This window comes from Sordaria macrospora, chromosome 2, assembly GCF_033870435.1.
Source record: "Sordaria macrospora chromosome 2, complete sequence".
Taxonomy (NCBI): Eukaryota; Fungi; Ascomycota; class Sordariomycetes; order Sordariales; family Sordariaceae; genus Sordaria; species Sordaria macrospora.
In genome coordinates, this window is record NC_089372.1 from 6,196,664 (window position 1) to 6,224,249 (window position 27,586).

At 51.7% G+C, this 27,586-nt stretch overlaps 6 protein-coding genes across 6 annotated transcripts; 4 read left to right on the forward strand and 2 right to left on the reverse strand.

The window, feature by feature from the left end:
* The first annotated feature begins 73 nt into the window (after positions 1-73).
* Positions 74-5,684, forward strand: SMAC4_07954 (uncharacterized protein). The gene is made up of 10 exons (XM_066090717.1): positions 74-1,074; positions 1,138-1,166; positions 1,252-1,344; positions 1,493-1,537; positions 1,609-2,051; positions 2,107-2,371; positions 2,423-2,848; positions 2,903-3,015; positions 3,074-3,173; positions 3,242-5,684. The coding sequence occupies exons 1-10, from the start codon at positions 1,028-1,030 to the stop codon at positions 3,472-3,474; spliced, it is 1,794 nt and encodes a 597-aa protein (XP_065946319.1). The 5' UTR covers positions 74-1,027; the 3' UTR covers positions 3,475-5,684.
* Positions 5,685-7,209: 1,525 nt separating this feature from the next.
* SMAC4_07955 (uncharacterized protein) lies at positions 7,210-9,006 on the forward strand. Its single transcript, XM_003346259.2, has 2 exons — positions 7,210-8,384; positions 8,453-9,006. Exons 1-2 carry the CDS (start codon positions 7,389-7,391, stop codon positions 8,507-8,509), a joined length of 1,053 nt encoding a protein of 350 aa, XP_003346307.1. The 5' UTR covers positions 7,210-7,388; the 3' UTR covers positions 8,510-9,006.
* A 2,853-nt stretch (positions 9,007-11,859) lies between these two features.
* Positions 11,860-13,288, forward strand: SMAC4_07956 (uncharacterized protein). The gene has a single exon (XM_003346260.2). It carries the CDS (start codon positions 11,869-11,871, stop codon positions 13,081-13,083), a length of 1,215 nt encoding a protein of 404 aa, XP_003346308.1. The 5' UTR covers positions 11,860-11,868; the 3' UTR covers positions 13,084-13,288.
* Positions 13,289-14,103: 815 nt separating this feature from the next.
* SMAC4_07957 (uncharacterized protein) lies at positions 14,104-16,581 on the forward strand (the record flags this gene model as incomplete). The annotated part of the gene is made up of 1 exon (XM_003346261.3): positions 14,104-16,581. Exon 1 carries the CDS (start codon positions 14,344-14,346, stop codon positions 16,579-16,581), a length of 2,238 nt encoding a protein of 745 aa, XP_003346309.2. The 5' UTR covers positions 14,104-14,343.
* A 1,153-nt stretch (positions 16,582-17,734) lies between these two features.
* SMAC4_07958 (uncharacterized protein) lies at positions 17,735-19,843 on the reverse strand (the record flags this gene model as incomplete). The annotated part of the gene is made up of 1 exon (XM_024655917.1): positions 17,735-19,843. The coding sequence occupies one exon, from the start codon at positions 19,841-19,843 to the stop codon at positions 17,735-17,737; it is 2,109 nt and encodes a 702-aa protein (XP_024511723.1).
* A 5,606-nt stretch (positions 19,844-25,449) lies between these two features.
* On the reverse strand, positions 25,450-26,816 carry SMAC4_07959 (uncharacterized protein; the record flags this gene model as incomplete). Its single annotated transcript, XM_003346263.1, has 2 exons — positions 25,450-25,838; positions 25,895-26,816. 2 exons carry the CDS (start codon positions 26,814-26,816, stop codon positions 25,450-25,452), a joined length of 1,311 nt encoding a protein of 436 aa, XP_003346311.1.
* Positions 26,817-27,586: the final 770 nt, after the last annotated feature.

The following is a 27,586-nucleotide window of genomic DNA, read 5'->3' on the forward strand; positions in this document are numbered from 1 at the left end:
TCCTGATGTCCTCCGCTCCGATGGATCCTTTCCCCGGGATTCTCGGAGATTGAACAAATGTTTCCGACTGTTTGCCATCTCATCTTTCCTCCTATATCTTCACGGCCTCCAGCCGATATGTCCCATGTTTTCACCACGCGGGTGACGGACATCAGCCACGGGCGTCGGATGAGCGTGTGGCCCTTTGCGGCTGGCTGTTGCTGCTCTCTGTCCTTCCGGCCCTGTCTGGAACTTGGCCTGCTATGTACTTGGGCCACCACAAGAGTGTCACAGACTGTGGCAGCTGCTTCTTACAATGATCCGGCACCCTTTCGTCGGCCCTTCCGTCATGACATCGCAGACCATCGACTCGTCTTACTTTTTCAAAAGTCCACCTCACTCACTACCTAAGGTAGTCACTGAACACTCATCGGATCGCGGTCGTCGTCAGTCGTCACATCCATCTTGCCCTGATTATCATTCCCTAGGTAGCTGTAACGGTGCGGTACCTTTTCACACAAACCTTACCTACCGACTTCGTTGGGTTGGATGCTGCATTTGCCCGTACCCCCCGTCGTAATGTTCGCCTAAACCACAAGTCGTCTTAACTAAACCCCCATGGCCGCTTTTCCTGTCGACGCCCGCCGTCACGTCTTCTATCAACCACTTTCTCCGCACAAACTGAACATTTCCGAATCCGCTTCTTCAGCCTCCTGCTTCCCCTCCTCATCCTCTCCAAGTCCGGAGTCGTAGCCCAAACAGCTGCTCCCCTCCATGTCCGGTCTTTGGTTTTTGCTTGAACAACTGCCGAATCTGCCGCGGATCGACCCAGACAACCCAATCTCCCGGATCCTCCAACTGACGCTGCTGCTCCACATTGCCAGCTACCATTCACTACCGTACACTCCAAATCTCCAACTGCCACTGCCACTGCTACCAAGACCCGATTTGACTGTGCCGCCATCTGAGTGGTCGTATTGTGATATACACTTTCAGTCTCCAACCCGCCCAGCCCATGTATCTTGTCACAACTTTGCTCGCAGATTAGATGCCATCATCAAGAATCTCCCCCAATCCCCTGTCTACATTTGGTTGGTGAGTCGATTCCCTCTCACCCAGACCCATGGAATCCTATAACTGACACATTGATTTGGGCAGTGAAAACTGTCGCCAGCAGCACCTGAAATGTGAGCATGGGCTGGCCACCCATTTGGGCACCCTGCATTGGGGAACATCACCACTGACATCGAGTTATTTCCTCTCGCCCTTTAGGCGACCGAGTAACGCCCGCATGCGGCAGGTGTCAGAATACAGGGCGTGAGTGCCGCCGGAGCGGTCTCAAGATTCGACAGTCTCCTCAATACAGTTAGCCTTCCCTTCTCACATTTTGCAGGTTTTAATCCCAGTGTGACGATTCACCGCAGAAGTCAAGGCACTTCTTCGGGTTCATAGCCATTGGCCATTCGTCAACTTTACTCGCCATAAGAGAACTCTAACAATTACCACACTGCAGCCAAGTTCAGCAAGACACAAAAGTGGGTCAAGATCGAGAGACGATGTGAGTATCCCCCTTTTTGTTTCACTTTGTGCATTCACACCAAGTCAGTGTTACTAATATTGGACATATAGTGGAATTCGTTGATGAGACCAGGAAGGTCATCTATGAGGCCGCTACTCCGGATAGCGGCCTCGATGAGATAGAGCCCGACCTAGATTCACCCGTCCTTTCCGACCAGTTGCTACTGCGAGAGTTCAGTCAACCTTTCCTCTCGGAAACGCCAAATGGACATGGGAATCCACAACAGTTTCTTTCACGGGAGCAGACCTTGCCCGAATCCCCTCGTCTTTCAGAGATAGCATCGGAGGCATTATCCCTTCGCGGATCGGTTCAGCCACCTGAAACCGTCTCCTCTTCAGTAGGACATGCACGCGAGCATTCTCCCACCGACCGCTTCATTGCGCGCTCTGGGTCCTATCACCAAATTTACTATTCAAAAAACTCAGCATTCCCAATAAAAGATGAGGGGGAAGCTGAGCTATATCGGCATTACGTACAGAATCTGGCACCTTGGGTGAGCAGCCTTGTCACTGGCTTCATGAACTTCTTGTTGATCTTTTACCTTCCAGCTCGATTTATGTGATCCGCTGAGGTCATTTGCGACCAAAGTGCCCCAGAACGCAGCAAAGTTTCCGCTTCTTCTCAAGGCCATTTACTCCTTCTCAGCTCGGCACAAGACACTGACTGGCTCTTTCGATCCGGTGAGGAGCAGCGAGTACTACGATGAATGCCTAACCGAGCTCAGGGATGTCCTTGCTGCATACGACGAGTCTGGAGCCGACGAAAACCTGTTTGCTGCTACGATTATCTTGCGGGTCCTCGAAGAAATTGATGGTAGGAAAACTTCCACTTGCTTGCCGCAGACACGTACTGACAGCATACCAGTTGTGGACAATGGGACAGATCAGGAAGCTAATCTACTGGGAATACATGCGTTTGTATCCACCGGATCGTTCTTTGAAAGTCCCAGTTCCCTTAGTATCGCGTCATTCTGGGTCGGCCTCCGCCAGGGCATCTACAAAGCAGTTATCAACAAACGACCTGTGGGACTGAGCGTAGACCATATCCTGGTCGAACAGTCACTCGAACGAAGGGACTATCACAGTGTTGCGAACAATGCAGTGGTGCATTGCACACGCGTCCTCAACTTTTGCTTTGACAAAGGAGGAGTGCGCAATGTGGAGGAATGGAATAAGCTATGGATATCAAACGAGTATTGGGAGAAGGAGCACGTTGCTTTCCATACACCCATATTCGAGGCTTCCAACGATGTTCCTTTCCCACAGATATGGTATCATCAGAGTTGTCAAGGTACGTCGACGTCTTACTGTCATCATGTCCGAGCTAACAGTTGATGGCAATCAGTAATTGGGGTACAGCATCATCTTCTAGCCAAGTCGTACTTGATTCGATTCAAGCTGAAGTTCTCGGCGACTGGTACCCGTAACTCGTCCAGTCTAGCTAAGGGGGAAGCTGAGGTAGGTTGGACTCCGCGGTTTTGGATCAGTGACAAGATGGCTGACTCCCTGCGCTTAGGCCGACATACAAAGAATCGTGCGAACTCTCTGTGGTATTGGTCTAGGAAATCAATGGACCCCTCCAGGCATGTTCACAGCATGCATGGCTATTTCCGCTTGTAGGTCTTTGGCTGCCTTGTAGCAATTCCCTTTTCCGTATGCTCCAATCTAACCAATCATGTTGCAGTCGGTGCTAGTTTCACCCAGCGGAAGGACCAGGAGGCCATGATTGATATCCTACGGAAGACGGAGAAAGATCATGCTCGTCCCACCAAGTTGGTGCAGGAAGACATGATGAAGGCTTGGGGGTGGTCCGCTTCCACGTGGACTCCGACACAGGTACCCCCGTGGCCAGATACAACGCAGTATGCAACGAACTTGAACATGAACAACAACATGGGTTACCAACAGGATCAATAGGCCTGCGTGCCGCTGTTCACGAACACAACACTGCTGGAGAAAGAAACACGGAGTGGTGTTGAGCGGCTGGAGAAGGCTGTTATATCAGCCCATGTGGCTGCAAAGATGGAAAGCAGACAAATCGACATCGGTCAGATTCAGGCATGCTATTATTCGATCCAGAAAGGCTTATGACGACATCTCGCAACCACGAGGATCAGACGATGAATCAGATGAACCATAAGCACAGGCATAAGTTAGGGTCTAGGAGCAGGGACACGGTTGGAGCCAGAGTGAAGGTCAAGCAAGGTATAGCCTAGTCAACAAGGCGGGCATTCGGGTCGGGTCTAAGAACCGCGAAGTATTCATCAGTGCCTTTGTGCGCCAAAAGAACATTGCCTTTTCATACATCCACGAACAAATGCCATCTCGACGAACTGGTCGATGAACCGGTTAATGTCGCATGTCAGCCATCTTCCGCCACTGTCGCACAATAGCATCACAATGCAAGGTTAGCAGCAGTTCGTGGAGAAGGGCTTCTGTGTGACAACCTCAAGTTCACGTTTTCGATACAGCCCTAACTCTCAGTCTTTTATTCGATCACGAAGGATCACGAAGAAGCAAAGAAGATTCAGGGCTGAAAGAAGGGTTTCCAATCGCAAGCACCTTGCAGATTTCGCCCTGGTTATCCAGCCAGGGGTATCATGCGAGATCGGGGTTCATGTGCGCCCTTGGTTGTGATCTCCCTACCAGGGCCACGCAGTCGCAGGTGGACAGGAGTGCTGACGGAAGCAAGGGGCAAACCGCAAGGCCAGGTTATTAGAGCGCGGGAGATGGGGACCAGAGAGAGGTGTCTGCGAGGATTGATGAGAGACAATCTAGAAATTCCTTTGCTCGCAGTGATGTGCAAGCCTTGCAGGCTTTATCCTGCCCTGACATATTGCTCGAGTTCCACGGCAACGACTCGGCAGTAGCCACTTCCGTCCTTCTGTACGCTCTAAACTATGGGAGAATGGTGAGCTCTGTCCTGCCTTCCATTGTCATGGGCGACTGGTATGGCTCCGTCGCATGACTGGATGCGGCCTCGTGCTTCGAATCGAGCAGGATGCTGCTGTTCTCGTTGACTGTCGTCGATTCAATATCGGATTGGGAAGATCCAGCATGAGGGAAATGCAGATAGCCTTGAAGCCGGAATTAGGCGCTTGGCCTCGGGCTGGCAGCCTCGATACAGATGGTGGAAGTGCTGCTTCCCGCTCTCTAGCACGTTGAAGCCGTTCAAGCCGTTGTGTGTAACAGACCTATGAGAGATTCCTACCACACAAGACCCGGCCCGACAATATTCGGGCGCGCTGCTTGGCGCCAGGTTGCTGTCCGCGAGAAAGCCTCTCCCCTTGATGTGCGTGGCTGCTTTCATGCTTCATGTGCGTCGTACCCGACCCGTTGAGCAGGAAGCATGAAGTGGAAGCAAGCCTCATCTGCCTGTATCCCTGCCCGAACTGCCCTTCTTCCTTTTTCTGATGCGTGTGCAAATCGATGCGATGCACAATGACAATGACAAACTCGATGCCCATCAAAACCCATCACGCCTATCTCCCGTCATTCCCCCTCATCTACGTAACCAAGTACGCGCCAGACAGGTAACGGGGAAACACACCAGGGACAAGCTTCGGAAAGTTATCAGTCATCCTGTTGGCTTTGTGGCCTTTTTGGTTCTGGCGCAGTCACTGCAGTGATGCTTTCGGAAGAATTGCGCTTGCTTGCATGGTTTGCGATACTTTGGTATCCGTTGACCTTTCCGAGTTTGTATCATTGTGCGAGTCTGAGAGAAACGGGAAGGGATGGGGGAAGAGCTTTTGTCGAGGCTTTCAAGTTCCGTGTCCCTTGGGTTGCGGTCTGTGTTTCCCCAGACTCATTTGGCATTTCAAAACAGGGAAGGACAAGAAAGAAGCTACCTCTATACTATCTGAAACGGGTAATCCGATGTCGTTCATGTCTTCCTCAAGAGCTCCAGAGCTGAGGCGACGTCAAAAAGCTATCACGAGGTTCATCATGGCGGGGCAAAGGGAGCTACAAGCTAGCTGATAGTAACGCTAGATGAGGCGCTAGACAGAGCTAAACAAGCCTCGTTTTGGGCGCGGATAGGGTCCTGTTCTTTCCGTCGCGGTCTGGTCTTCAATCGGGATTTCTTTCCTCTTTCGTCTTCTCGGATAGGAAATATTCTTGAGGCTGTCAGTGCAGTCCGCTAAAAGGACTCTTCTGAAAGCTGAGAAGCGAACAAATCATAGCCAACTTCAGCGCCCGGAACACGTTCCGCCAGGGGTAACATCTAGAGGCAGCTTACCTACCGCAAAGATCTTTGCCCATCGGACGGAATTTCCTTTTCTGTCGACACATGACGGTCAACCTCCATTGTGGCCTTGTGATGCCAACGGTTTTTTTTCCGTTTTTTTTCCTGACTACTCCATCCGTACCCCATATTTCTTTCTACCCGATCGACGGATTGAACAAAAATGGAACAGAAGCAACGGAGCAAAAGAGCCCTACCCGGCAAGCAGCTGTCCACTTTCTTTCCTCCAACCTCTTGAACTTGGACACAATGACACAAACACCAGGCCAGGACGCACCCGCGCGCACACGACGCTGGCATATCACTCCGTCCCGCCAGTCTGGTTGCGGATAAGCCCCCCCTTCAACGGACCGCAAAGCCCATGACAAGCCCGTCGATGAGAAAGGAAATATTCGCCTGTTAGGAAAAGAATGAAGATAGTGGAGAGCAAACAATGACGACAGGCTGGCTGGGCCTCATCGACTTTCCTCTGGTGTCTTGTGTTCTTCGAGAAGAAGAAAGAGATAAACAACAAAGTGGATATCGGCTTATGATCTCAGTTGTTTCTATGGCTTCCAAGCATGGAATTTTCTTGAGATCTTCTCCCTCGATCTTCGGGACGTTTCAATAGGTTGTCAGGGTTTTGTAGATTAGAGCTGTGCTCTCTACCGGGATATAACATAAACACCGTCCGACCTGTTCCACCTGGATCAATCCCGGACTTCTTCCAAGACCTACCTCTCAAGGGTAGCCGCGCCGGGATCCTGCTCTTCCTTTCTCCATGTCTCCAGTCCAGTCCCTTTCCATCGGTCTACCTTAGGTTAGCTGCTCGATCCACGGAGAGTTACATCCGGCCGGCTTGCTTCCCGGGACATGGACCCAGACCCCATCCACCTTGCACTGGTACTGGCGGCTCCCAGTCCAACCATCCCGATTCCCGCAAACCATGCAAAGATAGGAGCCCGAACTGGTATCGGCAATGCGGTTGGATGTGGATATGGATGGGATTAGACCGATTACCGTTCGTTCGTTCATACCTAGTTGGGTTGCGCTGCCAAGTGGGTGGAACAAACTCCTCTCAATGTCAGAAGTCTGACTCTACTCCACCATCCGTCAAAATCGGAATAGGAAAGAGTGCGCGGTGGTAGTTGGTAATCGGATGGAGGGGCTATGAGGCTCTTTACTAAGAAGAGGGGGCAAACTATGCCTGTCACAAGGAGATATAAAGAGGACATGTGCTCTCCTTCAATGTTCGGTTTTGTTTTTGGATAACATCAACACCTCATTTATCAATACAAGCAAACGAACTCCCTACTCACTGCTCTGACTCGACTCTTTTTGGTCTTTGAGAACCTTGATAGGTAAGTGTGTACGAAGATGGTACTTTACGCCGAACACAGGGTGTTGTATACTGACTTCGTCATACAGATTCGAAAAGCATAAGAACGGCTTACTTCCCCTCTTTGAACATCTGGTTACCTACTTTCGAGCATTATCCAGATGATCAATTTGACAACGGCCACGAACATCTCTCCTTGATATCAGCCACCAACAAAAAACTTCACATCTTACCGCCAAGTTCCATCACAACCACCAATAAACCATTAAAATGGCACCCTCAGCCACCTACCCCATCACCAGCACCCACTCGGGCGCCGACCTCGAAGCCATCTCCGACGCCGTCGACGAGATCAACGTCCTCAAGTTCAAAGCCGCCCAACAAGTCACTGAACTCCTCGACTCCGACTGTTATTCCTCCTCATCTCCCACCTCCACAGCCGCCACCTCTCCCTCCGCTACTCACCACGACCAAGCCCAAGACCATGAAGACCTCGGCGACTTTGACACCCCTTCGCACTTCGACTCCACAAAAGACCACTCCCGCTTCCGGCAATACACCACCGCCGAGTCCCGCGTGCTCAACTTCTACGCCGAGCAACACGCCAAGCAAACCGTCTCTCACAACGTCGCTGCTCGCGCGCGCTTCAACAGTCCCGACCGCAAGAGGCCGGAGATGACCATCTGGGAGGCTATCGAGTGTCTGAACTCTCTCATTGACGAGTCCGACCCTGATACCGAGCTAAGCCAGATCCAGCATCTTCTGCAATCCGCCGAGGCGATCAGACGCGATGGCAAGCCACGGTGGATGCAGTTGGTCGGGTTGGTTCACGATCTGGGGAAGTTGATGCTTTTCTTTGAGCTGGCGACAGGACAATGGGACGTTGTTGGCGACTCGTTTCCCGTTGGCTGTCGGTTCTCTGAGAAGTGTATCTTGCCTGAGAGCTTCGCTGTAAACCCTGATTCGACACATCCGGTGTACAGCACCGAGCACGGGATTTATGCTCCGGGGTGCGGAATCGAGAATCTGATGATGAGCTGGGGCCATGACGAATACTTGTATCAGGTCCTGAAAGACCAGAGCTTGTTGCCGCGGGAGGGGCTGGCGATGATCCGCTTCCATAGCTTCTACCCGTGGCATCGCGAGGAGGCGTACGGGTGGGCGATGAAGGAGGGCGATGGAGAGCTGAGGAGGGCGGTGAGGGCTTTTAATCCGTATGATCTCTACTCGAAGAGCGATGAGCCGGTTGATGTTGAGGCTGTTAAGGTATGTCACCCTGAACCCCTTTTGGAACAAAGAAGAGAGAGAGATGATGCTAACGATAAGACGTGCAGCCTTACTACACCGAGTTGATCAACGAGTTCTTCCCGCAAAAGGTCATCAAGTGGTAGACTGTCACGAACACAACCACAACCAGACCACATCACCATCATCAATGGCGAAGATGTTGAAGAAAGAAGAAGAAAGCGGCACTTTGGCCCGAAAGCCGGCCTTTGGGCGACGGAGTAATAACGACACGATATCAATGCCTTCCGTTCTGTCAGACACGCAGTTTTTTGTTTTTTTCCTTTTTGTCCAGCCTTGGCTTTGTTATTAATCTCACGGCGTCATGGCGTCACGGTCACGGTGTTGTTAGACACGCACCTTATCTGCGTTGCGTTGCATTTCATTTCCTCTTATTAGGTGTCTTTACCTTTCACCGGACACATAGAGTTAGAGTCTTGTTTTTGTTCTGTTTTGTTGTCACTTGTCACTGCCATCGGGGGTCGTGTATCATCGCATCCGTCTCAGTCGGATCTTCCCACCGTCGCGCCATAGGACTAGGAACAGGGAAGCGACTCATATTATGAAAAGAGTCAAGCGTTGAGTTTAAGCGTTGCTGTTCTGTTGGACACTCGTCATTTTTGTCGTGAACTGTGATAGTGATGACTGTTCTGCTCGCCAATACCTGATAATCGTCGGCAATGGTGCTCCGAAATTATGGCAAGCATTCTCTCCGCGGAGATTGATGGATTGCGGCCTCCAGGCGCTCGTTCATGCCCAAGCAAGACATGCTCAACAAGCAGCCTTCTTTCCCGCATCAGATTCCGAAATGCCATTGCCTTGCCAAGCAGCATAGACATCGGCCACTTGGTCCACGTCCCCGGCCGGCCAGTCCACTCTCCAAAAAAGCTTGCCATGGTCATTCCCATCCCTCGATTCATGTGTTCTCAACAAACAGTTTCAGCTCCCCACCTAACCAGCAACACAGAGCCCATCGGCATCGAACACTCGTCCTCTTCTCTCGACACTTAGCAGGACCGACACCCTTCTCGACACTCGCTGGCCAGTCTACCTACCCGCCAATGTAGGTAGCACCAAATGTCTCGGATACGGAAGCCAGTGTCAGCTTGTGGCACATTGTACCCTACACCCGTGCCACGCTCGTCGGCTTGGGTCGGCACTTGACTCCCTTTTGCTGGTGAACTGGACAAAGCCAGGACGGGTTCCCCTCGGGTCCAGTTCTGATCTAGTCTGGTGGTCGTTCTGGTACCGAAGTCGGAGTTGAATGGGAGAAGGACAGAGGGACCAATGCAGGAACAATGCACGATGAGATACGGGCATGCAAGGTATGGAGGGGTGAAAGGACAGGAGACCACTTGGTCCTTGTGGCTTGGTGAATGGTGATCCTTTCGTGGACCACAAGAACCCGTGGTCACCGCCCTCGTTGACGGTGTTTCCGACGTTGTTTCCAAGTTCGGTCCCGCCTTAGGTCGGCCTACATCTTACGAGTCGAGTGCCCATCGTCGTATCCGATTTTCGTGTGGTTCTCCCCGTATAGACGCGGAGAAAAGTGTTATTGCCTCCAAACCCACCACTCCTCCTGCCCCTCGTGCTGATTCTTGTGCCCCTGTCTGTATCTGGTGCCGTACGACGAGTTGCTATAAGGGATCACTCCCATGTTCCGGGTAGGTATCAGGTATTTATCTCCCGGTTCAGAGTTGCTGTCGAGAATAACATTTTAGCCGAGATCTTGATTTGATGGAGGGATATCTCGACGGTGATCGCAATGCGCAATTCGCTTGGTTCTCCAGTTTTCGCCGCTCGATGCTTCGTTGCCGCTGGAGGTATTAAACGGAGGAGGAGGAGGCAAATGGCAAGATTGACGAACGGGGAATAGCTCCTGGAGGCGGTTGGTACGCAGTTAAATGCCGGCGAAGTATGGGGCAGCTCTTGTTATGCTTCGAGGAGCTGAACGCAAGGCTGGAGTTTTGAGCCAAGGACAAATCAGTGCTTCTTGGGATCTGAGCTGGATTGGAGCTAGATTGACGGTGGTGCTCAAAGGAGAAAAACTTGCGACGAGCCTAGTGGTCGCACAGTCAGTATCTGGGCAGTGATGTTCAAGTGGATGCAAAGAGTTGCAAACTTACAAGACACAACGAAGAGTGGCCAATGTCGGGGTAAGGTCTCTTTCGATCGCAATGGGAGACAAATGAAAAATGAAAACAAAAGAAAACCCTTAAAAAAAGAGACAAAAAAGATGCCAGTATTCCTATGCGTGGGGTCAAGGGCTACAAAACCCCAGTCCTGCGCAAGTACTAACTGAATGCTGTGCCCAATATAGTGTTACTCTAAATATCACATCCAGAGATCTTCAAGACTCCTGCTCACAATGGACGTGTGGTCTCCCCTACGTACTGTAGGGGCACGTCCCTCGGGATTCGGGCTCGTGGCCGAGACGGAGGTAGCTCAGTCTATGGCAAAGTTGACAGCACTACTAACTACGCTACGTTTCTTTTGAAAGGAGCAGTTCTGGTACCAATGTCCGGTAGAGAGGCTAGGAAAGGGTCCTTATCTGTGCGTGTTGGGCCTTAGAGATGAAAGGTTTGAGGGGTGTGTGCGTTTGCTCTTTTTTTGCTAGTGGTCGGCGGGCGTTCCGTGGTGTTGAAGTGAATGGGACTCCGGAGGCCAGGGTGGTCGCGCTCAACTCGGCCGTTGTGGCTTGCCGGCGGGACAGAGTTTTGCCGGCCCTCCGCACGGCAATAATCGGGTTTTTCTAGCATATCGGCTCCTTAAGACAGTGGCATAAAAGCCCAAGAGAGAAAAGGACATGGAATACGGAAGAACGTGGAGGCTCAATTACATCGAGAACGGGATGTTGTCGTTCAAAGTGGAGTAGAAGTAGCTCGGGGAAACGAGGTGGTCACTCGCACATTGCAAGCCGAAATGACAGCTTGGGTTCAGATGTTGACTGAGAAAGGAAGCAATATTGTGGATAGGGCACCAAAACAGCTCAACATCTCGTCACCCACCGAGCTGCTCTTCCCAATGCTCATGATTGCAGCTTCATTCGGAGGTGAACAAGTGAATGGTGAGGTACGTACCTTTCGAATGTGGCTCGTGCACACCATTGGCGCTCTCCACGTGATGACGTCCAACCCCGCAGTCCCACCCTCGGGAACGGCGCCAAGCGGGTCCAAAGATGCCGGCGGCATTCCACTTTCAACAATAGCCCAACATCATCACCAGATCTCATGACAACATTAACAGCAAGACTGCCTCATAACATTGTGCCTCACGACTAACGCTTGGAACTAAACAGTCTTTGTCTTCACTTCTCAACGGACGCGTCTTCTTCTGCTGGCCAGACACTACACAAAGTCGATAAATAGACAACCTCTCGACCAGCCTTGTACCAACCGCCGCGACAAAGTATCACCCAGACTTCATTGACAAACATAGACGGCGTCAGTCATTCATCATCGCCAAAATGGACTCACCAAACCGGCCCACGCCGCCCATCCATCACCTCTCCCTCAAGCTCATTCTCATTCCGCCCATCCTCCTGGCCATTGCGACAGCCCTCAGTCTCTTCATCCACTCCGACACCAACTTGTACATGCTCTACTCGCAATGTCACTCCCACGCCCGCATCGACTGGCTTTCGCGCATCCCCCTCATAGGCCCTCTCGCCTGCTTTCTTGTGTCCTTCTTCCAGGAAGCCCTCCTCTCGCCGGTTCGTTCCAAGGGCATCATGTCCGTGGTCCTCAGCTACGTCGCCGGTCTGCTGACCATCACCACGGTCGAGGGCTCGCGTCTCTGCAACAAATCCGCCTTTCTCCTCGCCTTCCCCACCGCTACATGGCTCATCTTTGACCTTGTCGGTGGCGCTCTAGTATGGGAACTCGTCATCATACCGGCTTTCTTCCACCGCGCAAAGACCGTTATTCAAGCCCGTCGCCAGGGAACCACCACCTCCGAAGGTGAAGCAGCCGCCGAACCCGAGCTCGTCCTTGGCGACCCGCGCCACTTGTCTACCCTCGCCGAGTCACTTTCGATCCCCGTGTCAATCGCAATTGGCTATATCCTCCCCTCCTTGCTTATCCTGCTGCTTCCCTCGGACAAGACCGCCGTACCGATCTTCCTCTGGCTCTTCTTCCCCGTCTGGGTCTCCCTTCTCCACCAGGGCGTGCGCACCGGGTTTCTGCAGGTGTTCAAAGATCACCCCACTTGGCCGAGACCCTTTCACTTGGAAACCTCCCTCCTGCCGCTGGTGACCACTTACGCTGCGCCCATCCTTTTGTCGCTGGCTTCGCATATCTACCTTATCGTTACACTCTTCACCCACCCGCGCGATGATCGGCAGGAAATGACGCTTGCTACCACGCGATTCATCATGGTAAACATGGTCTACGTTGGCCTGACGGTGTTGTACTGGGCGTTTATCGAGGCTGGATGGCAGACTGCGCTGGTGATGCTGGTGACTACGGTGCTGGCGGGACCCGGCGCGGGTGTCTGTGTTGGTTGGGTCTGGAGAGAGAGTGCGGTCGGGGTCGATTGGATTGGGCGGAGGTTCGGACGGAGGGGTAGTGTCATTGCTGTTGCGGTGGGCGGAACCGGGTCGAGGGGGGGAAGTGGTGACCGCGGAGAGGAGGGTCGCGAGGGTGGGAATGCGCCGTCGGAGGAGACGCCGCTTTTGCGATAAGAGAAGGGTTGGGATGCGGTGTGGACTGTGTGGGAATTGGCCCTTGTCTTGCATTTCGCTGGCGTCGTTTTGCATTTTATTTTGTGATGGAGACCGGTTTATTTGCTTCTGTCGTTTCCTTGCCTCCCTCTCGTTGCGTTTTCTTGTGTCGGTATTTCTTGCTCCTTGATTGTATCTTCCTTCATTTCAATTGATACCACCTTGTTTGCACTCACTTCTACTCTTATCATTGTGCACATCTCTGATTCCAAAACTATGCGCCAAAACTTCTTTCGGCCTGGGCATCCTCGACGAGCGACCTTGACACTGGTGGAAGGGCGACGGCAGAAAAGGGGCTTGACATTGAAGCGATGACGGAATAGGAGAAATGGACACCAGGCACAGCAGCCGACAGACACCTGGTGGGAGCGCTGGTGAATGGAAAGCCCAGTGAATGGGCAGGGCACGGACCTCCAACATCCGGACACCATGGGGATGGCGAGACTTCAGTATGTTACATCCAAGATCACTTCCTCACGATGTCTGGAGGACGTTTATCAGTCGGCGTCCCTTTCCTTGCGACATTTTCGCAAGTTTGTGTCCAGATTCCGGTTCTTCGATATCAGGCGCATCGGGTGATGGTGTTTGGGACATCCCCATAAGCTCCTGCCCCGGCACACCGGCCAAAGTTCACGTCAACCAACACCGACATTCTGAGAGAAATCTGATCTCAACACCAAGCGCACACCACATTTCCGCCTCGCACGGTGGCACCAATTGCTTCAATTGCGCACAATTCTCGAAATTCGTGGTGGGGCTACCATCCCACCATAAATTTCTGCCACCAGTGCTCAATTCGTCCTCCCTCGATCTTTCCCTTTCGTCGTCCGAGGTTGTCGCCAACCCACCTTCCGCCAACAACCACAACTCAGCAATTACCTATCTTCGACCATCCGTTTGCACAAAATTTCCGCCTCGTCCTTAAAACCAATTGAGTTTGTTTGCGTTGGCCAGTTGAACCACCCGCTTCTCATCGGAACAATGGCGGCACGAGAGTTCAACGCTGAGTACGATCGCATCAAAGGCGGTGACGGTCGCAGATATGCCGTATGGAAAGGCACGCCCCGCCCATCTTCAGATCAATGCTGCGTCAAGCTCGAGCTATACTGACACAGATACTGTCGCTCATCCAGGCACAGGTCCAGGGAAGCACTCGACACATGCCAACGGCGCTCTCTTACCGGAAAACTATGCCCCCCGCCCAGGATACTCGAGACGCAAATGGCCTTGTCCGATCATTGGATGTACTCGCGCCTTCAGATTGCTCAAGGAGCTAGGCAATCATTTTACAGTAAGTACCTCCAGTCTCTCCATCGATCCTCGAAATTGGATCTTACAGTCGATCCTCACCTTTGCCCTCTCCTCCTCCTCCACCACCCCAATGCTAACTTCCTTTTCTCTTCCAATCAGCCGGAACATAAAGGCGCAAACCTGCACGACCTGCGCAACGGCCAGTTCCGCGCTATCAGCTACGCAGGCAATGGACCTCCCCGTATCGTAGTCCGAAGCAACAAACCGCCGACCCCAATTCTCCCATTCCTTCCTCCAAGCAGTCCTGCGTCGTCCGTTGTGCGTTCATCCTCAGTCGAGCGTGGACCTACGCCTGCCATTTACATAAAAAGCGAACATCCAATCGTGTACGAAGACGGCCAGCAAGCTGAGCTAATTGTTCTTGATTCCGAGGATGACGAGCACACCTCCAGCACTCGGGACGTTGGCGAGGTGGTGGAGGAGGAAGAGAAGAATAGTGATGAGGACATGGACGATGTCTTCAGCGATGGCGCTGGCGCGGACAAAGAAAGTGTTACCAGCGTCAGTGACGCAGAGGAGGAGGACGTCGCCGTTCACACTCCTGATCGGAACGGACTCGCCTTCGAGAACCTCGAAAACGGCCAATTCTTCAACTACGCCGCCTCCCCAGTCTGGCGACATATCAACAGATTCACACCATCTCGCATCCCAGTACCGGAAGACACATGCTTGCGGGAGTTTCTCACGCTCCCTCTCGCTCGTGAACTTCCTCATTGCTGGCATGTTCTCCTCGCTCAGCCCCGCTTCGCCACGGAGTATTTCAATCTCAAGATGATGACCGGAGTGGCCATGTTTCTCACCGGCGAGGAGATGGACGTGGCGGCGTGCACGACATTTGATAAATGCCTCTTTCAAAATCCAATCCAGGTCGCTCGAGCACTGTCGGACTTTGCGGCAAAAGGCAATGCCGTCCATAATATCTTTGCCTTTCCGCGTTGTGTGGTCCCTTCGGCGGACTTCTTGGAGAGATCAGCGACGCTAAAGGAGAGGCTTGGCGGCATCACATGTTGCAATGCCTACTTCCACTTGGGCAAGGTACCAGAGCCCAAGCTGATCTACGTCGCTGGTTACCCGCTTCCATACCCGATTACTCCGGAGAACCCTCCCCGCGCTGCGCCGGCCCCGGCCCGCAAGGACAATGGCGCCTCTCCCACGTCCGGCCAACTCCAACAAAGCAGTCCTTACAATGACTTACCTCAATCTAGCCCCCTGAAGTCGCGATCGACATCCGAGTCACTCAAGCGGAAGATCCCTCCCTGCGCCGCATCCGACGATTACCTCCACAGCTACCGGCTGTCCGCAGACCCTGTTACCCCCGCCAAATGGGAGTCCGTCAATGGTGTCCTGCGCCAGCGGGACTCTCACCTTGCGCCAGTCTTTGCCTACAGTCCATCTTATGTCTCCCACCACTCCAGCTCCGACTACTCCCATAAGCAAGCCAACAAGCGAATTAAGCTTCTCTCTTCCCCTTCCAGCGACGGCAGCCGTCGTGGCACCACGATCGCCGATTTCCGTATTATTCACCTGCACCGCCTTCACAAGACCAGCGGAACCAGCAACACCGATGATGACCTCAAGCCGAAAACAGCGCAATCCGTCAGCCTCCCAGTCTCCGAATCCCATGCTTTCGTATGTTCCGTCGCCAGCGGCGGTCCGGTACGTGTCTTCCTGGACAAATGCAAGGGAGGAGGCCAAGAGCGGCCTTTTGACATCATGGACGGCGGCGTCTGGATTGTTGAGAAGGGATGGAATTGTCGGATGGAGGTAGCTGTTAGTGCCGCCAATGATGCTGCCACGGATGTAGACATGGAGAATAGAATGCAAGTGACTGCGAGTGTGCACGTCACTGGTGTTTTGGCTTCGGAGACCGGCAAGGAGAACAAGAACAAGCAAGAGAGGAAGCAAGAGAGGAAGGAGAAAATGGAGCAGAAGAAGCAAGAGAAGAAGATGAAGAAGGCTATCAAGGAGCAGCAGAAACAGAAGAAGGAGCAGGCGAAGAAAATCAAAGAGGAGAGTAAGAAGGAGAATCTGGCAAGGAAGCAGGCCAAGCAGGCTAAGCAAGAGAGGAGGAAGCAGAGGGTGATCAAGAGGGAGAAGAAGCATGTGAAGAACGAGAAGAATGAGAAGAAGGAGAAGAGGAAGGACTAGACTATTGACCGTTGACTGCCCTTTGGTGTGGTCATGGAGTCATGTTGTCACCATCTATGGCTGGGAATGTTGAGGATTTGTTTTGTCTGACCTTCATGCCCCTGGTCTACGAAGGAAAATTGTCAAGGCAAAAAGAGGGCACCTGTGTGCTTGAAGGATCACTTCATGTTTTTGATGCTCATTCACGAGTGTCAAGGGTATCATGTTGTATTAAACAGGCGGAATACCGATCATCCTGGAAATTTTCATGTCACTGTTTGCTGGAGTAGAGATATTTTGTTTTATGGCTTTAGCGAGCGAGCGAGCGCGCGTTATTTCTTTTCTGTTTTATTTGCATCGAGAGAAAGAAAGAGATGGGGGCATCTAGTGATGTCTGGTAGCTTAGATACCTTATAGAGCGTGCAAGCGAAGTCATCGCTGGTACTAATTTTATTTGAGATTACCTTACAAAGTTTGAGAGCCCGAGTGGGTGTCATCACGTTCCTTTGTATTTCATGATACCTTGTCTTATTATACCTGGGTATGTTATTGTTCGCTACACTGAAATTACGCTTATACGGTCCGAAAAGAAGTACCGATAGTCTCAAAACAACCAGGAGAAGCAAACAACGCCTGTCTGGCGCCGACCTTGTTGCGTTCCAGAGCTTTAATTTTTTGTACTTCAGATTTTCCTATTACATGTCTCTCTTCCTTTTCGCTTTTGCTTTTTCTCTCAGGTTTGCTTTTCGGCCTATTCTTCCCCTTTTCTCCGCGACCCTTGCTTCCTTTCATTCAACCTGACCATTGTGGTGTACAGGTGTAGTTGACACCAAATCCTCGACATTTTTAATGGAAAATGGTAAGCGGCAGAACGAGGGTTTCGAAACTTTGGATGGTTAACTACGTACAAGACTCATACCTACAGAACCGGGGCCTGCATGAACAATGGCTCCGTGCCTCCGTCTCGCCATGATCGCAAGACTTAATCCACACCTATATGTCTCCGTCCAGCAAAACCAACATGAGAAAGGAGTAGTCTCCCGTCGAACCAAAGCAATAAAAGCAAAAGGGGTATCGCAATCACAAAGCGCCAGTACTCCGTGTTATGCCCTCAAATAATCCAGCGACTTTCTCCTCGCAAACTCCTCCCTCCTTTTCCTCCCGATAGCCAAGTCTACTCGTTGTTTCTCCGAACCGGTATTCCAACGACGAAAAGCACAGCCTTGCTTCCCGTGTGCAGGTTCCGCACTCTGCACTCCTTTCCCGCTTCCACGGCCCAGCGATCACCACGCGACTGGGTAAAAGCAGCAACATCTTCCAGGATTACCTCGACGTTGCCCTCGTGAACGATGACTGCGAGGTTCTGGCCGTTGCTCGGGAGCGGAACCGTAGCGCCCATGTTCGGCAAGTCGAGAGTTTGCAGAGTTGCGCCGTCGGTACCGATAGGAAGAACATCTTGCTCAGACTGCTGGGGCCGGCTTGCTGAGTCAGAGTGCGCGTGACTGGTCGGGCCTTGAGAGGTTGTCAGTGATGTTGCGTTAAGGGGCACGTGGTAAGAGTGGGGGAGGCGAATATGTGGCTTACCGCTTCCCGGTGTGAAGAGGTCATTAGGCACGTTGCGCTGTGCCGAGAGGATGGCGATGGTTCCGGTCTGACACTGGGCTGGCGTTCCTTGGACGATCTGATGACTAGGAGTTCCCGGGTAGGAATTTGCGGGGAGAGCTCTTCCTGTATTCATGGTGGTAGCGGGTGGCGGAGAGTACGGCGAAGACGATCTGGAGGGAGATGGTGAAGAGGATTCCGACAAGGAAGAGGAAGATGATGATGAATACGACGACGAAGACGGCGCCGGGGACAACACCAGAGACAACACCGGAGTGGGGACCAAAGTGGGTGCCGAGACGGGTGCGGAAGTGGGCGGCGACCAAACGTCCGGCATAGGCGGGTTGTGGAAGCCTCGGTAGACCGCGTTGCAGCACTTTCTCTGGCCGGAACGGCTTTCGAACAAAACACAGCAATAAAAGGCAATCTCCCTGTATATGTCCGGTTTTCCTTGCTGCATGCCCTCGACGGCTGGGCTGACCGTTATCCACTTCTCCCGACAATTGGCTCCCGGAAGGTTGCAGAGGACGAAGTGATCTGACACATTGTCGCCAGTGAGGAAGTTAAGAAGCAATTTCGTAATCCTGCGGCTGGGCCTTTTAATTGCCAGTCTGCGTTGCCAGGCAATGGGGAGGTTGCGCTTGCGAGCACCATCGGTTTCGAGGAGCTTTACAAGCCCCTTTGAAATTTTGGGCACGATCGGTTCAGAATGGGTGAGACAATTGAGATATTGCCATGTCTCGGTTGCTTTGACCCTTATCTGCAACTTCTCGAAGCCTTCCTCATCGGCCTCATTGTTTTGTTGTCTTTGCTTCTTGCGTGGACCAGATTCAGACGGGTCATCGTCTTCCCTCTCTCTTTTGAAACTGTTGGTCTTCATGATTTGCTGAGCAATCGGAGATTCCTCTGTTCCGGGCTCCTTCTTTATGGAAGATGAAGAGGCAGACAAAGAAGATGTAAGAAATGAGGCCATACCGTGGACGAGATTGGGTGGCGACCAAATGTTCGGTGTGGAAGGGCTGTTGGAACTCCGGTAGAATGCATTGCAGCAAATCCTTTTGCTGGATTGGTGTTCGTCGTTGACAATAGGGAAGAAAACACAACGGGGAAATGCGCAGTCCTTGTAAATGGTTCCCTTTCCTTCTTCTAGACTGGCAAGGGCAGGGCCAGCCGTTTCCCATTTTCCAGCACAGTTTCCAGCAGAGGAGTTGCAGAGACTATCCGTGGGTGCGTCGCCATTGAGGTAGTTGATGAGTAGTGCCATATTTGCGAAACTGGGCTTCTCCAGAGCGAGACGATGTTTCCAGCCATCCGGTAGGTCTCGCTTGCGTGGCAGTTGAAGGACTGCGCGTATGGTCTTTGGAAAGGCGGGTACTGTAATGGGAGCTGATACCAGACGATTGATGTACTGCCAGGTTTCTGATGCTTTCACCTTTCTCTCCCTCACTGGATTCAATCTTCCCAATTTTTTCTTTCTGCCCTTGTCCTGCGAGGGTGAACCAGAGTGGCTGTCGCTCCTTGTCTTCCTTTTGGCGCTCCCGGGCATCGGATCGGCTTGCGCAATTGCATACAGCGGCTCCGCTGCACCGGGCTCTTCCTTGATTGTCGGCGACATTGGCGCGTGGCTGGTTTGATAGGCCAAGTTCGAAGGTTTGGATAACCACGGCGGTGGCGGCGGCATTTTGCTCCAGTCGATTGGTGGTGAGATTGTATCGCCACGATTTTGAGCACGATTTTGAGCACGGAGAGAGGCTTTGTGGACAAGGACGTGATGGTCAAATGAACTTTGGTGGGGAAGAGGAAGAACAAAGAACACGGAAAGTGGGATTGACAAAGCGCGACCCTCGCTCGGCTCTGAAACGGTTGGTATGCCAACCAATCCACCTTACAATTACTTGCCTACCCTGGCGGTACACCGGAGACCCCGGGAGACGGAACCCCTCGGGCGGGATAGTAGGCTGAATTCTTGCCGCTCAGGAGGTACGAGGGCCGGTCCCTGCCTTTAGTACCGGATGCCGTTCTGGGTCTGCGCCAGCCAAGAATCACCGGAAAGTGGGAACTAAAGATCGTACGCCCCCGGTACTCGTCCGCTCCTGTCTCTCTCGGTCACCATCAGTACGGGCAGTTGTGTCCGACCGAACGGTTACGACATTCGCATTCCGGCATCTTTCCGTCTGATGTCCCGTCTTACTCTTCCTTCATTTACTACGCTCTCCCCATTCTTCTCTTTTCCCTTCACCAGATCGCCGCTTTTTGGCCTCATCGTTTCGCAAACACAATCATACCGCGCCGCAGAGCAGTTGTCTTCCCTTGCTCTACGCCGCTTGCATCCAATATTGCCTTTATTCTCTGCTCCCCTCGTATGCTAATCTCTGTCAACACATCTTCCAAACATAATCTTCAACAATGTCTGACGGCGGTTCGAAGCCGGTTGGCTTTGTTTTCATCAGGGATAATAGGAGGAGATATAACGTTTGGGAGGGTGATATTGGTATGTCCTTTCCAGGAGCCCCATTCCCTGAATAACATCACGGATTTCCTGACACCTCGCTTGAAGATGGCAAGCACATAAATATTCGCGGATATAGCGCCCTCTTTCCGGAAGGATACCTGCCCGGTCGTACACCGGAGGCCAGCTTACTTGTATGGCACTGCCCGGTTTGAACATGTGGGCAGTCATTTGTCACGCCACCGTACCTTGGCGATCATTTCCTGGTAAGAACGTTCAAACACCCTCATTCGGAAGACGGGACTGCCGCACAATGTGCGGCCTCAAGACAATGCCTGGCATACTCGTAACAGAAAGGCAGCTAACAAACACTTTCTCCTGTCCAGAAATCCCATGCCGGGGCAATCCTACACGACAACATGGACGGGTCATTTTCTGTTCTTCCCCGAGATTCTGACTCCGCCAATGACGCAAACCTCCAGCCATACGTTGTGTCTCAAGGTGGCATGCCGAGCCCGAGCCCAAGCCTGCTTCATCCATCTCACTCTATGCCTCCCAACCTGGAATCAGGAGCCATCGACACATCCGCTATGCCGGTTAATGACGATAAGCCAAAGCCTCTAACTGGCAACAAATCGCCTACAGGCAAAAGTGGAGTAACCAATGCCGATGGAAATCACAGAAGTAGCGACAAGTATATCGACGAACATGACCCTAGTGAGCGTGGCCGAGGTGAACATGGATTACTTCCACAGCCACCGAATCCTAGCCTACCACTAAGGAAGAGAGATGCAAACAACCACAATGCCGTACCTGAACCCAAAAAAGCGAAGACTGCAACAGGGTTTTGGAATCAGCTTTTGGTGACCGGAGGAAAGCATGTACTAGAAGAGTATCGAATATCTGATATGCGTCAAAAGCCCGCTGCCTGGGAGGAGCTATGGGGTCAGCTCCCATATTCCAGACCAACAGCATATTTACCGCAGCGTACGTTGTCATCTGTTTTGGTTTTCTTTCTTCCTTTTTTTGTGGACCAAAATTCGTTGCACGGTTACTGATGATTCCTCGACTCCATCAGCTGCTTTAGCGTACTCTGCGTCAAGCGTGGCTCAAGGATGTGTTGTCACTGATGACGGTACATCGATTTGGATTCCGCCCTCTCGGTTAAGCGTGGCTCAAGGATGTGTTATCACTGATGACGGCACATCGATTTTGATTACCAAAATCAAACATGACCAGACGTACATCGTCGAATGCGACGTAAATTTACCCCTCCCCGACCTTTTCTGCACAATCCACAATGCCCCTGTGAATGTGACGATTACCGGTGAAGAACCCTTCACTATTTTCCCGGGAGGCTGCTGGCGTGTCAGAAATGAACACGTTTGCAAGGTCACGAACTGTTATCCCGACTCCGAAGCCACCATCCACGTTATTTCGCCATCAGTTAGGAACAAGGAAGATTAGCAAAGGGCGATAAAGCGATACAGGAACTTTTATTTGCGGGTGAAGGGCTGGTGTCGGCGTCAGAAGAGCGTTCGGGATTGATTGTGGTTTTCACTTGGTCAGCGTCGGCAGCGTATAGGCAGCGTATAGTAGAGTTATGAATGGCTACAAGTAGTTATTTACCGCAATTGCAGCTAGATCATCAATGTTTGAAACATGTTTAACAATGGGCCCAGAGGTGCAGACTGTGCAGTTCGATGTCGGAAATCCACTTAAAAATGTTGATGCCGCTATCCACAACGACTTGGCCGTTCTCCTCATGCGCAACGGGCTATCAGCTACATGTAATACATGTTGGGCCAAGGGTCTCAAGATACAACTGTCAGTGACTCTGTCAGTCCAAAGTGAATCTTTCCCTGGAATTTCATGTTGTAATGGGTTGGAGACCCGGATCTCATCACGGTAATCTGCACAGACGGACTACTTCACTCATGTGATATGGAAGCTGCCAGTGCTTGTGAGTTGGGGTCGATAGGCACTTGTATCGAGAGTAGGGGAACTGGTGTTGTTGCTGATGAGGTCCTGATGAGCATCCTCTCACGAATTTGATGTCTTTGATAAAGTAGAGGTACCTCAATGACCTTCGACATCGTGAGTTGAGCCAAATCGATGGTATGATGGATGAAGTTCAAGAAGATTAGGGGGCATTGTGGATGGACGATCACTCATGTAGACTAGAAGCTGTTAACAGAGAAAGTTGTAGCAGATTTTTGTCGGTTCACCATATCAAGTAAGCATCTGTGCCAGTTGACGCGCGTTCTCCATGGATTAAATGTTACTTCTGCAAATGAGGTTATCTACATGAAAGAAAAGTGAAGCACTGATGAACCGAACACCACTTCGTTGTTTGCCTTGTTATTATGAGTACATGTTGGTGCGTTGTTAAATGATTACCTAATGATGTCCTTGGAGCAATGAAGTTGGTTGCTCGAAGTATTCCCAGTAAATAGACCTGGTGTAACAACAAGAGTGAGAATTCGAGCTTTGATGCCATGGCTGGTGTATTGCTCTCCTTTTGTGCGCTTGAGACAAGACTCTGGTTCTGAGTGCGATGCTGGCATATTTTTCTGAGCCTTCATGAGGATGTCTGAAAAAAAAAAAAAAAAGTTCATCTGACGGACGACACTTGCCTAAATTACAAGCAGACCTCTTGCCTATCTGTGACGAACCGTTACAAGCACAGGAGTATTATCGCTGGGATAGAACAATAGAGTAACGGAGTAGTAGTCGAAAGGTACTGGTAGATTGTGGTAGCTATTGCTTGCCGAAGAACCCTAATAACCAAGGCCGGGAGGCCTTCTTATATACTGGCCTTCAGCCTTGTCCCGTGGTCCCGTAGACTCGGGACCCCGGGTCCTATCTAATTGGTCAATCTATCTAAGTCCACTGATTGGATCGTAACACTATCTCACCCTAAGCCTGAAGTGGGAAGCTCTCATTAGGAAGGAGAAAATCTCCCTGGCCTGGTTCGTGGAAGCGCATTTCTCGCAGAGTAGGGCGGCCATTGGGGGCGGGCGGCAAGGGCTGAGCAGGGTTCCGGGGAGGAGATTGGCTTCAAGATGCCTCGGGGATTGGCGTAGTCATCCGCGACTCAGACCTGAAGCCAAAGAGAATATTTGAGAAGGAGTTTAATTAAAGAATGGAAAAGATGGAACTGAGCGTCTCACTGTAGAAGCAAAAGTCGCCTGATAGACACTGCCTGGAGTTTACCACAGCTTTGACATTTGAACTTGGGTGGGTAGCGACTTCCGAGCGGAAACACATCTCAAACTGCATGCGTGAAGCAGCTGTACAATAGAAGTTCCATTTTTCGTACATGCTTCTGCGTCTGCATCAGGCAGGTATTCCTGAGCGCACCTTCCTTTTACCAGAAGGCATTGAATGACACTTCTTCTTGTTGAGCAAGATGGTTATTTTGACAATCGTTCCACACATGTACTTGACCAGAGATTCCCGTCTCTCGTCTCCCATCATCTCTCGTCTCCCATCATCTCTCGTCTCCCATCATCTCTCGTCTCCCATCATCTCTCGTCTCCCATCATCTCTCGTCTCCCATCATCTCTCGTCTCCCATCATCTCTCGTCTCCCATCATCTCTCGTCTCCCATCATCTCTCATCTCCTCATTCAATCAACAAGTTCACTACAACTCTTGTGTCGTGATGCCGTCGTTTTCGGTTCCCGTGTTCATCTCTACATTTCCTTTTCTACTGAATGTTTAGGTTGATACCGAGTCCGTACTTGGCTGTTGTCTTCAACGTAGTGATCTCGCTCCCCTTTCCGCCTCCCTTTCATCATGCTTTTCGACACCCCTCAGGAGCAACTTGGTGTAGTTACACCCGCGTTGCGCAATCATTGTTCGACGAGACTATCAAACGTGCTGCTCTTAAACTCTTTTGGTTAATCTCCCATACAATATCCTTCCTTCTTTCTCCGTGCGTTCGTCTACAAAACCAACCACGGCACCCAATTGTTCCTTTCCGGATTCACAGGCACATCTTATTGTTGATGAGTCCAGATGACTGCCCCCAAGTTTCCTATCCCCTGTTAATTGATCAGCCCATTTGACCTTTTACATTCGTCCTCGCGAATGCCTTCAAACGTCGAAGTGTCCACACAGTCTGGCTGACAAAACCACCCGATACCAACTACATTCAACTGGCACAACCAACATCTCTGAGGCAACTCAAAGCAAGGAGATTGGGCATAACAGACAGTCACTCATATCTCAATTGGTAGGAACTCTTGCGGAAGTCCTTCATGATATGCCGTTGGTGTTGTTACATGTTCATTACAAATATTCTACATACAGCCAGATAGTTCAACAAACGCTCCCTCTTTCGCATGAAAGAATCCCATAAGCACGTGTGAAAGCTAGTGCTTCCCGCTTCTTGCTTTCTCGCACCATATTCATGCGAAGAAAAAGCCAGAAAACCAGACGTCCTTCTCAAAATCACCAAACCATCAATCACCCTCAAGATCCCACGCTCCGAGTCTCCAGGCTAGTTGTCCACCAGAAAGGTAGTTGTGAGAGAAGTTCGTTCGAGCGATGCCATCGACCTCAATCTTCTAGGGTGAATCTTCCTTGTTGTTATCGGAATATGTTGATGTGGTCTCACTCTTTACTGGCGTTCCTTCGTTGATACTCTCGTCCATAATCTCACTCGCCATCATTGAAGTCGAATGTCTTGAGTGATGATCCTCGCAACGATGATAGGTCAAAATACTTCACCCACAACTCTCATCCACCCATCAAAAGGTGCCTGGTACTAGAAGACCAAACGATCGTCATCATCTTCCTTCAGCAAAAGCAAATAAATCCTCCTCCGGTTCCTCATCTTCCTTGACGGCAGCTGTTCCTGAGAAACTCTCTCATCACAAGAGAAAGAGCCCAGTCTACGCCCCGCTGGGAGGAGATTCCAACAATGTACAAAACTGCCTTCGCTCCAACTCTCACGTTTCGAACGCGGCATGCCTGCCTGGCACCAACAGTCCACTGGCTACCACAACCAATGTTGAAGACCGGGGCACCATCCATGATAACCTCCAGTGTGCCCTCATGGACAGTGCAGACCAGGCTTCGCGAGTCGCTGGGCAGACGAGTCGGAGTGAAAGGGTTGTCCAAGTTGACAACCAGGCTGCTGATTCCGTTGATCCCGGTAGGAAGGAGGTGACCCTCATGATCCTGCAACCAGCCCGCCGGGTGTGCGTAGCTGATGGAGACTAGATGTTTGTTAGTGGTTATGCCTCGATGAAAAGGCCAGAAACGTGTGACATACTGTTGCCCGGTCCCTGACGGTACAAGGGCTCGCGACGCTCCTCCCAGGTGCCAGTGAGGAATCCAAGGGCACTCTCTTGCTGGGCTGGTGCTTCTTGGACGGGTTGGCGGCTGGCAGCTTCGCCAAAGACAGTTGGCAGCTCTGGACTCTCGGCCTTGATGAAGGCAGCCGGAGCGGGGGTCGAGGAGTGAGCCTGAGCAGGCGGCGGAGAGTACGAAGGCGTATACCGATGAGCGAGAGGCTGGGAGAACGGCGGGCGCAGATTGCCTCTAGGAGGGCAAGCTGGAGAAGACGCCGAAGGCAACATCTGAGGGAGGCCGCGGCCCAGAGAGGACGGCGGTGGCAGTGTGGGAGGGATGGCCGGAGGGGCAGCCGAAGGCAGCATCGGCGGGTTCACCGGAGCAGAAGCAGGCGGCAACCAAACAGGTGGCATCATGGCGCTGTTTGAGTTCCGATAGACGCCGTTGCAGCACTTTCTAGTGCCTGAGGACTCTGTGAACAAGACACAGAGAGGGAAGGCGCCGGCTTTCTGGATGAGCATGCTTCCCATCGCCACGCTCTCCATGGCTGGGGCCACGGTTATGGACTGCTCGAGGCAGTTGGCACCCAGAAGGCTGCACAGGTACGAGCCACCAGGGACGTCGTCACCTGTGAGGAAGTAGATGACGAGGTTCTTGACGGCGAAAGAGAGCTTTTCAACCGCGAGCCGGTTCTTCCACGCGGGTGGCAGGTCACGCCTACGGGGTTGCTCGAAGAGAGCGACGAGCTGGTGGGAAAGGTTGGGCACCATGAACTCAAACCGGGCGAGGCCGCTGATGTACCTCCAAGTTTCTGTGGCTTGGATCCGGCTCAAAAAATTCTCAAACTCCTCGTCGTTGCGGATCTGGGGCGTGCGAGGCACGCGGAGCTCCTGGGGAGACATCTTGAGTGTTGTGAGGTGTTGTGAGGATTTGTTATTGCGCGTGGTGTGAGTTGAGAGGTTGTTGCGTGATAATTGATGGAAGAGGGGAGAAAGGAAACGCGGCGGATAGATGCGGTGAGTGAGCGCAAACAAACGAGGAGGCCGTTGCCTAGTGAGCCACCCTCTTGCCGTGCCCCCCGCCCTCATCTCCTTTGCCGGCCCGTTTACAACCGGCGCAAGTTTGATCTGAGGCTCCCAGCTGGGAAGGCACGGTGTGGCGGCAAGTGCGAGTGCTCCTTACGGTAGAAGCCACACTTTCTCCCTCCTCCTATCGTTCAAGACCCTCTTTTTTCTTACCTTTATCTAATACTTCTTATCGTTTTTTTGCTTTCCAAAACCTCAAAATACTTCCCTGCTTGCCTCTTCCGGATATCCCTAACCATCTAATAGGCCTTCAGTGTTCCCCGAAAGCCCATATCTTTTCGATGATAGGCTTCAAACTTGGAGGTTAAAGGGTTTCAAGATGAAAGGAGGAAAACAATAACTTTAGATAAAGGTAGAGAGGGAAACGAAGTTGGAAGGAGGAAGATCTTGCTGAACGGAAGTTGGAATAATAAAGATAGGGCCTTGGATCGAAAAATTCTGGAGAGGTCTTAGATTCGAAGAGGACCTCCTTTAAAAACGGAGGATACTTTATTCAAAGGAATGAGAAATAAGAGTCAAAGCCAAAAAAAAACTATATTGGAGATTAGAAAAGGTAGGAACGAAAAAGGCTAGATTTCGAAGTTCTT